Source organism: Channa argus, chromosome 17 (genome assembly GCF_033026475.1).
Source record: "Channa argus isolate prfri chromosome 17, Channa argus male v1.0, whole genome shotgun sequence".
Lineage (NCBI taxonomy): Eukaryota > Metazoa > Chordata > Actinopteri > Anabantiformes > Channidae > Channa > Channa argus.
In genome coordinates this window covers 19,239,260-19,249,811 of record NC_090213.1, presented here as the reverse complement: position 1 = coordinate 19,249,811, position 10,552 = coordinate 19,239,260, and the positions used below count along the sequence as shown (strand labels likewise).

The window sequence follows — 10,552 nt, the reverse complement described above, 5'->3', positions numbered from 1 at the left end:
CGTGATACACGTTGTTCGCTGATTGGACAAGACAGGAGTGACGCAACATTGTAACCGCCTCTGTCAATCAATGTATTTCATTCATTCAGTCTTTCTTTACGTTATTTTATACGTTTTATAAATGCTCCTATGCCACATTAAGTCTACTAAGCCAATTATACTAATCACATAATAAAATTGGACGTGAAAGACATTATATTATATCACAATAACAATAATGATCATAAATTACAGCCAATTATTAACTTGTACATTTCCATACAAGTTAATAATTGGTCTATATAAGTTTGCATTTTCAAAATGTACCCATCCTTTTAACTTTTTCCTATGGCAATAGAATACTATTTTGAATCTACTGAACTTTTACAAAATAAGACAACTACAAATAACGTAAGGATTGTAGTGTAGTGTAGAGTGTAGTGGAAAAGGTAAAGGGAAAATAAATAGGACTTGAATTAGAGTTGTTTTTTATTCAGTACTATCACTGGTGTTCCAGACTTTATTCTACCCAAATGCTCCCATTGCATGTTAGTTATTTCTTCCTGTTTTTCTTTGGAGACACACTGGAGAGTCGAATGAAAAAATGGACAATGCAAGTCCATCGTGTGAAATAATTAACATAATTTAAGCTTTGATGTGACAGTTCAATGTTCTTGACCGCTGAATAGTTTTATTTTTTTTCTAGCGGTGGGTGGCGATAAAGCATAATTTCCGCATTTCCCAACTGTAAAAACCACGAAGAAGAAGCAGCTGAAGAAGAAAAAGACCAAGAAGAAGAATTGTGACAAATTTGTCTAGAGTCCGCTGTTTTCAAACCAATCCTTCTGGAAAATGTGCCTCAGTGTGTCAATGGTGACAGTTTAACTTGAATGCGACAGCGAAAATAATTTAACATGGCGACTAGACTCCTGAAGCGAACTGGCATTTCAAACGAAATATCTGAGAGGCTCAAACGACAGCAAATAGAAAGTTGTAAGGTGAGTTCATGCTAGATCCAAGGCCAACACACTGATGGGTAACTGGGAGACTTGTCGCCCATACACTGACCACTTAAATCCTACTTTCCAGTGATGGTTTGACTCTGACAGCCCATGTTTGCTTAGAATAACTCAACAGTTGCTAAATAGATAAACAAAGCTATTTTAAACTAGAACCCCTTATTATTTGGGGAGATAAAATGAGTGATTAATTTACAGATTAAAGGAGAAGGTCGAGCTGGTATAAATAGTTCTTATGGCTAAATAATACTATGATCCAAGCTTATTTACACTTTTTTTTGTTGTCCAACTTGGCTTGAATTCTTGTATTTGTTATAAGTGTTGTCTGCTAAATCAGCACAATTTATTATGCTGAAATCTATCCGAAAAAGCACGGTCTTGGGTGACTTTTTTTTTTTTTTTACATCCAAAAATTCCAAGATATTTGAACCTCTTCTTTATACAGGTTTTAAAAGAGCTGTGTTGTCAATCTGGTGGATTTTATTTGTCAGTACTCCAACATTAACAATCTAACAGGGTAGGCATCACAATCAATCACCATTATACTTAACACACTGTGTGACAGCACCTTTGATGTTAATATTTCAACAATTACCACAGTAGAACTGTGCGTAAAAAGTTACTGAAGATGAGAAGCACTGAAATTATTACAATATGTTTTCTTTAAATGTGTATATTTATTGTAATTTCCTCTTGTAATGTTTTCCTTATTGAATTGTGTTGAATTTAAATGTCTTATAGTGTGTTGTTTTTGGGCAGAGCACATACAATTTTCTTGTACCCTCCTGTTGTGGTGGGTACAACAACTATTCCACTATTCTATTCTAATATGTTTGAAATAATGTCACCTTATATCACTTTTATCTAAAACACTGTACAATGTTTTAGTTATTCAGCCATTCACACACAAGGTGCTCACCTGACCCACTTGGAGCAACTTAGTGTTCGGGGTCTTGCCCAAGGATACTTTGACACGTAGCCAGGAGGGACTGGGAATTGAACCACTGAACTGGTGGTCCATGGATGACTGTCTTGCCAACTGAGCTATGGTTACATAATAGCATTTTTATGGTGTACAAGTAATGAACTCACCATTTATTAATTGTGTGATTCTATATGAACGAATGCCATTAAATTTAACTCTGCCTTCTATGTATTAAATATCCCTCTGTTTCTTGATGGCAAAACTCCTCCGGATGACATCAGCTGGAGGTGTTTTTCTGGTCAAACGATGTCCTTCGAACGTCATTGTTTATGATATGAGCAACCTGATGTGAACTAAAAAGTCCCCTAGATTATGTTATCTGGAGGAGTTTTTCACCTAGAAGTAGAGAAATTATATAATACCGGGAAGTTTAATACCATTTATATACTAGTATATGTACCTCTCAAAAAGCAAAACCATAGGAAGAAAGGTAATAATCAGTAAAGTTGACCTTTGTTGACTAACAAAGTTTACTTTGTTAGTTAACTGGGTAAAATTAACCTTGCTGTAGAAACTGAATTGTGCTTCTACAATTGTGCATGTACAATGGTTCTTTACTTGCTGTTTTGTTTATTCTGAAATGCAACCATACATTGGGGCTGAGTGGTATAAAATAAATTGGCGTATTTTTGCTTTGACATCAACAGTTTAACAATATCCGTTAGTGGTAAGGCATCACGATGCTGTCCTCAGTAATGAAAAAAAAAATAAGCCATTCAATGCTAAAGCACAACATTGAAACCTTTATTTAAGTTTATAAGCAAGACTTAAAGTGAAAGTATGATACCTTTTTTCTGATTTGACACTGTTTTCACTGAGCGGAAAGGAAATCTGCCATGTTACCTGTGTATCATCACTGCTTTAAGTTTGCTGTGTGATATTAAATACTGGTACAATGAGACAGAGTAGTTGTCCACTAATGTCCTTGCTTGCTGCTTTGTGTCTAGGACTTGTTGTCTCTGACTCCTATTGAAGTGATGCATGATGCAGGACTGAGCTACCAGCAGATGTCAGTGTTGCTGCAGACAGTGAGCAAAGCTGTCGCTCCACCAGTCACCACGGTTTGTACACTTTCCCATATCCACAGGTCACAGTGATGGAATGTCTTGCAGACATAATTGTGGCCCCCTGCTCCAATAATATTATACATTCACTGAGACAGTACAGTACATTTATGGTGCAGCATGGCATATTTTACATTACAATAATGTAGGTGGGGCTCAGCTTAAATAACTTTTCATGTGTAAACTTCCCAGTTTCCCTGAGAGAAACTGAAGAGACATCTTCCCTCTCTACAAAATACATAGAAATAGATTTTGTCTCAACAGTGCTGTTAACTACAGGTAATTGCAAAATGGTTTCCGAAGGAATTTATAACCTTCTTTGCTATGGAAACATTTTTTGTCAACGTCAACATAAATACTGGTTTATGACAGCAGCTGTGTGATTTAACAAGGTTAAAATGTTCAGAGAAGTTGTTTAATATTTCTGGGCTTTTTGGCACTGCATTAATCAGGTTTCATTGAGGCTTGACTACATTTGTGAAACCCTGTGTAGCAGCTTCTAATAATTCACGTGGCACAGTCCCTGTATGATATGTGATTGGGTCAGACAAGCTTAGGACAAGGGCAGCACAACCACACTGTGGTGGAAATGTATGATGAAAGGTATGACAAGTACAAACTCTGTACATTACTAATACACTGGCATTAACACCACAGTACAATCTACTTGTTTGATAAACCGTTCTGCTTTACAGTAATTGTCACATATTGTTGTTTTGGTAGGCTCTTGACTTGTGGAAGCAAAACTCAGACTCCTGTTTCTCTACATCATTGCCTGCACTGGATAAACTGCTGAGAGGAGGCCTGCCTTGCAGGACAATCACAGAGGTACATGGAATATAGAATTATAGAAGCATTTTAGGTTAAACACCATATTGAGATCACTGCTTGCTCTAGGTACTAGGAACCCAAATGCAAACTAATCAGACCCAACCCCACACATGGGTTTTATAGGATTACAGAAGCTAGCCGGTTTAATGGAAAACTAGTTAGTACGCAATATACAGTACCTGACAGAATGAGATGACCGGTAGTGTTTGTGTAACTTCCTGTCAGGTGACAGGGCCGTCTGGCTGTGGGAAGACTCAGATGTGCTTGATGCTTAGTGTTGTGGCCACAATGCCAAAGAGTGAGGGCGGCCTGGACAGCAGTGTGATCTACATTGACACAGAGTCAGCTTTCTCTGCTGAGAGGTAAGACTTAGAGTAGTCTGCTGTTTCCCTTTACTCGGATGTTTATCTCTGATTTCTCTCAAAGCTCTACCTGCTGATTCAGCAAGAACCAAAACTACTTTTAAAGAAGCACGTGTGAGATGTTTAGCTAATTGTCCACAGTTTGTTAAATATGGTTTTAAATTTGTGATTTGCATAAAAGGTAGTAGTAATGACCAGATGCTGTCTGAAAACCCAGAGTTAGGAGTTTAAAGACCCATTTACAGTGTATTGTGCCAGCAGTCAAGGAAATTTTTGTTACGTTACTGATAGTTCACAACGAATTCAGTAATGCTGTCAATTGCAGGTTTTTAATCTGAAGTCTCAGCAAGGTGATTTTTAAAAGCAGAGTTGGCTTAGCAAACCTAATGCATAGAAATGAAACACATAGTTGCTTGCTCGGTTGTGGGCAGTAAAGGAAACTGCTAGCTGGGTATAGTGTTGAGCATTCCTGTTGTAGAGAGTCAGTAAAATAAAAATAAAAAGCTAAAACATTTTATTTTGATAAGTATGGATGTATTTGTTGTTATATGGATGCTGACTGAAGAGTGCAGAGACAGCTAAGCTACTGTGTGTGATCTTAGGCTGGTGGAGATTGCACAGAGCCGCTTCCCAGAGTACTTCAGCTGCAAGGAGAGAGTCCTGCAGATGGCTCGCCGTGTCATACTCTTCAGGGAGCTCACCTGTGATGATGTTGTCCGCAGGTACAGGAACACAGAGCAAATGTTGATGCTGCTTTATGGAGCCAACCTAAATTTGGACTAAATGCCACCAAACAGCAGCATATACACACTCAATAATTGAGATTGGATGTATGAGATTGGACACATGTAGGACACTTTTGAGTAGTTTTACTGTTTCTTCTTTCAGACTTGAGAGACTAGAGGAAGACATAATCTCAACAAGTGCAGGTCTAATCATCCTGGACTCTGTGGCCTCAGTAGTGAGAAAAGAGTTTGACACGACACTTCCTGGCATTTTAATGCATCGCAGCAACTTGCTTACCCATGAGGCTTCCATCCTCAAATACCTAGCTCACCAGTTTAACATACCTGTAAGTACACATACTCCTTCACTTTGACAAGTTCAGCACACATGTCTCTGTTACGATAGTGCAGCACTGCTACCATCACATTTTCACACTAATAAAACTATGTGATTGTCTTTTTCCTCTTCCTACCTACTAGATTAGTGCCAGGTTTACAAATGTGTGCAGTTTTCACTGAATGTTGGTATTATGGCTTCTGATTTACTAAGAGACCAGCTGAATACATCAGCAGCACCTGAAATGAGTGAGAGACTTACCTCTAGAATAAATGTGCCCACAAAGGAGAGTTGTTTTTTTTTTTGTTAGGATCAAGCTCAGAAACACAATGAATTATGTGCTCTTTATTCCACAAGTTCCTCAGGTTCCTCAGGTTCAGTAGGTGCTTGACAAAGTTGTTGCATATATTGTTAATAAGCGCTGTGGTAAATTTCAGCCTCTTCTGTGCTGCACTGTGTTTGTGAGCAGTTTACCTCTACAGGGAAGGGGAGAGAGAGAAGACTACAGTGTCAGTAAAGAAGGGGTTGGCATTTATTTCTTCTTTATTTTAGGTGGTACTTTATTCTTTAAAATCAGCCCAGATCAGCTCTAAAACCAGTTGAACCAAACCATTTTATAACATGTTATTGGAGAAATGTATATGTGTCTATTGCTTCTCTTAATGAACACTTTTCCCACAGAACTATTTAGTGCTGAGTTTGGGTTAATTAATTATAGCAAGGTAGTGACTTGTTTCTAGCACTGTTGGCTGTTAATTATTGTAATTCTGTTATATCACCACTAGATGTAAGTGCTGTCATATGAAGAGTTATGTTTGTGAGTGAGACCCAGTCAGATACTTTCACAGAAACCTGCACTAAAGCTTCATTCTCATTTAAATTGGATCAAATTCAAACTTCAACTTCAACTTTTAAAAATAGACTGATTTATTATATCAGTTATTGGTTATGAATGACTTGAAAGCAGATGGAGGTTGATGTTTCTAATCCTGCTGCAGTTAATCATGAGGACTGTACAATTGTTTTATTTCATTACTCCTAATGTAGTTAAAAGCACATTGCATTCTGGGAATGAAAGGGTCTTACTAGTAAAATGAGAGTAGAAAGATTGAGAGGGTGTGATGTGGGTTGGGTCTGGGTTCTATCTTCATATTTACAGTTGAGCAAAATGATGTCCACTGTCCATGTGGTGTAGAGTGATTATAGTTAATGTTATGGTAAAAGGTTTGGGGGGTTAATGGTAACATAAAATATTATTTGCTTATGATAAACAAATAATAATAGCTTTATTTATAAAGCACTTATCAAACAAAGTGCTGTACATTTAAAAAGGAAAATAAAGATAATTAAATAAATAAAATCAGGTTAAATATAAAATCAAAGACTGTTCTATACCCCTTGATTTTTAACAGGGAAGTTGGAACAGACAACAATCCATGGCGCATATGGAATTAAAATATCAGAAATATAGGATGGCGCCTAACCATGCAGTAATTTATAAGTAATGAGTAAAATCTTAAAATTTATTCTAAGCTTAACAGGGAGCCAATGTAGAGATGCAAGACAAGGAGTAATGTGGCTGAACTTCTAGTCAGCCACATTACTCCTTCTAGTCAGGAGCCGAGCAGTTGAGTTCTGAACAATTTGTAGGCGTTTCAAGTTTTGGTGAAGTGACGAAAATAGGCTATTGCAATAATCGAGAGAAGATAAAAGCATGAATAATAGTCTCAGCATCATTAAAATTTAACATTTGATTTTTGCAGTGTTCCTGAGATGATAAAAGCAGGACTGAACTATTTTAGTAATGTGATGCTCAAAACTCAAGTTGCAGTCAAATAAAACACCAAGATTTCTGGCAACTGGCTTAACATATATTGGCCCTAAGGATGGGAGAATATTACTGGAAATATTTGAAGGTCCAATTATTAGAATTTCTGATTTATTTGAATTTAATTAAGGAAAATTTAAGGACATCCAGTTTCTAATTTCGGATATACAATCTTGTAGAGAACTCAGCCTACTATGGTCCATAGGAGTAATAGGGAGATACAGCGTGTATTCAGCACAACAGTAAAATGAAATATTATGTCTGCATATAACCCAGCGGAAGCATGTAGACTGAGAAAAGAATTGGGCCAAGTATCAATCCTTGGGGAACACCATACTCAGAGGGGGAGGGGGGTGACATATAATTGTCAATGGAGACACAAGATTTCCTATTTGACAAATATGAAGAGAACCAGTTTAATGCTGTGCCCGATATATCCACCCAGTGCCTCAGTCTATCCAACAGAATATTATGATCTACTGTGTCAAATGCAGCACTTAATAAATCCAACAGCACTAGGATAGAGCACAAGCCAGAGTCAGCATTAACTAGAAGGTCATTTGTGACACGTAGAACAGATGTCTCTGTGCTGTGGTTTTTGCGAAAACCTGATTGGAACTTTTCTAAACTGTTATTTGTTTCCAAAACTGTCAGCAACTGCTGTGTGACCAACTTTTCTAGAATTTTAGAGACAAATGGCAGTTTTGAAATGGGGTGGTAGCTGTCCAGAATAGAAGGATCAAGACCAGGTTTCTTTAAAATGGGCTGTATGCAGGCAACTTTGAAATAATCAGGGACACAACTAGTACTCAGGGATTTGCTCAATATGATAAGCAGGTATGGTGCTATGGAGTCTAATACTTCAAGTAAAAACTTTTGTTGGAATAATGTCAAGTGGACTAGTTGATGCTTTCATTTGAGATATTGTATCAAGTAGGTTAGACAGTGTAACGGGAGATTCAGGGACCTCCGATAAGGACAGACCACATCCAGAAATGAAGGATTTTGAGTGATACCACTCCCCATAATTTTGTCAACTTTGGAAACAAAGTGTGATTAAAAACGTATTGCAATCAGCAACACAATTGGCAGTGGCATGAGGGGGTAGAGGGTTAACCAGCCTATCAACAGTATGAAATAGAAATCTGGGATTTTGACGATTGGCATAGATGAGTTGAGAGAAGTAAGAGGCTTTGGCCATTGACCATCCTATTGAAAAGTAATACGTTTTCTTTCATTATAATAAAATGTACTGTAAGACCAGATTTCTTCCATTTACGTTCAGCTCTCCTACATACTACATACATTTTACAATTTCGTATGTTCTCATTAATCCATGGTTGCTTCCTGGTCAAAGGATCAGGTCTGTTTCGTAAAGGAGCTATAAGGTCTAAGGTTGATGCGCAAAGTGAGTAAAGAGAATCAACCATTTCATTACTGCAGGTGGAGTCAAAGAATGCCACGTCTCCAGAATTAAAAAGAGTACAAAACTTAATGGCACAATGCTGATTGAACACGTGAAAACTTGGGACAGGGAGAGTCCCTAACAATCTGCAATTCACAGATAAAAGCAATAGGCTTAGGGTCAGATACAGACAAATCCAAAATTTTTAGTTCTGAAATCAAGTCAAGTCAAGTCAAGTGGCTTTTATTGTCATTTCTACTATACACAGTGGTACACAGTACACAGTAGAAACGAGATAACGTTCCTCCAAGAACCAAGGTGCTACAAACAACACAAGCTATAATAAAGTGCATCGAGTGCAACCAAGTGCAAACAGTGCAGACGAAAAAACAGTAGAGACGGACAGTGTAGACAGACAACACAAGTAACACAGGACAGGACACAAGACCCAAGACAGTGCCGACCAGTAAACCTACTGTATACTCTTTTACAGTACAGTACAGTACAGTTAAGTGTGCTAGGGGTGTTAAAAAAAGAGCAGCATGTAAACGGTATAGTGCATTTAAATGTCCAGCATGTAAAAAAAGTGCAATTGCATTGGAATGTGCAAAAAAAAAAAAAAAAAAAAGCAGCAGGTAAACAGTGTAGTGCAGTAAATGTAGAATGATAAAAGTAAATAAATAATAAATAAGTGGTGGTGGAATGAGATGAGTAGTGAGTGATGAGAATGTGCTGAGTTCGGTTTGCAGTGTGTTTAAGTTCTATTTCAGTTCTGTGTGTTGAGGAGCCTGATGGCTTGTGGGAAAAAACTGTTGCATAGTCTGGATGTGGTGGCCCGAATGCTTCGGAACCTCTTTCCTGATGGCAGGAGTGTGAAGAGTGTGTGTGGGGTCGTCCACAATGCTGTTGGCTTTGCGGATGCAGCGTGTGGTGTAAATGTGCACGATAGAGGGCAGAGAGACTCCGATGATCTTCTCAGCTGTCCTCACTATCCTCTGTAGGGTCTTGCGATCCGCGACGGTGCAGTTCCCAAACCAGGCAGTGATGCAGCTGCTCGGGATGCTCTCAATGGTCCCTCTGTAGAACATGGTCAGGATGGGGGGAGGGAGATGGGCTTTCCTCAGCCTTCTCAGGAAGTAGAGACGCTGCTGGGCCTTCTTGGTGATGGAGCTGGTGTTGACTGACCAGGTGAGGTTGTCCGCCAGATGAACACCAAGGAATTTGGTGCTCTTGACTATCTCCACTGAGGATCCATCGATGATCAATGGAGAATGGTCACCCTGTGCTCTCCTGAAGTCCACAACCATCTCTTTAGTTTTGTCAACGTTCAGAGACAGGTTGTTTGCTCCACACCAGGCTGTTAATCGTTGCACCTCCTCTCTGTAGGCTGACTCGTCGTTCTTGCTGATTAGACCCACCACGGTCGTGTCATCAGCAAACTTGACTATGTGGTTTGAGCTGTGCATTGCTAGACAGTCGTGCGTCAGCAGAGTGAACAGCAGAGGGCTGAGCACACAGCCCTGAGGGGCTCCAGTGCTCAGAGTGGTGGTGCTGGAGATGTTGTTCCCGATCCGGACTGACTGGGGTCTCCCAGTCAGGAAGTCCAGAATCCAGTTGCAGAGGGAGGTGTTCAGGCCCAGTATGCTCAATTTCTCGGTCAGGTGCTGAGGGATGATTGTGTTGAATGCTGAGCTGAAGTCAATGAACAGCATTCGTACGTATGAGTCCTTACTGTCCAGGTGGGTGAGGGCCAGATGGAGGGTCGTGGAGATGGCATCGTCCGTGGAACGATTTGGACGATACGCAAACTGCATGGGGTCCAGGGAGGTTGGGAGTTGGGTCTTAATGTGCCTCATGACGAGCCTCTCGAAGCACTTCATCACGATGGGTGTGAGCGCGACGGGACGGTAGTCATTGAGGCAGGAGACAGTAGACTTCTTAGGCACAGGCACGATGGTCGTTGCCTTGAGGCACGTAGGAACAACGTTGCTGCTCAGGGAGATGTTGAAGATGTCTG

At 39.4% G+C, this 10,552-nt stretch overlaps 1 protein-coding gene across 2 annotated transcripts in view; it reads left to right on the top strand.

Moving 5' to 3' along the window:
• Positions 1 to 742: 742 nt before the first annotated feature.
• The window catches only part of rad51b (RAD51 paralog B), a 52,058-nt gene continuing 42,248 nt past the window's right edge, over positions 743 to 10,552 (top strand). For both annotated transcript variants that reach the window (XM_067481665.1, XM_067481664.1), the window contains exons 1-6: positions 743 to 977; positions 2,931 to 3,044; positions 3,771 to 3,875; positions 4,104 to 4,240; positions 4,843 to 4,962; positions 5,129 to 5,312. In XM_067481665.1, coding sequence (XP_067337766.1) covers positions 894 to 977; positions 2,931 to 3,044; positions 3,771 to 3,875; positions 4,104 to 4,240; positions 4,843 to 4,962; positions 5,129 to 5,312 — 744 coding nt within the window. In that variant the 5' untranslated portion in view covers positions 743 to 893. The remainder of the gene's footprint in view (positions 978 to 2,930; positions 3,045 to 3,770; positions 3,876 to 4,103; positions 4,241 to 4,842; positions 4,963 to 5,128; positions 5,313 to 10,552) is intronic.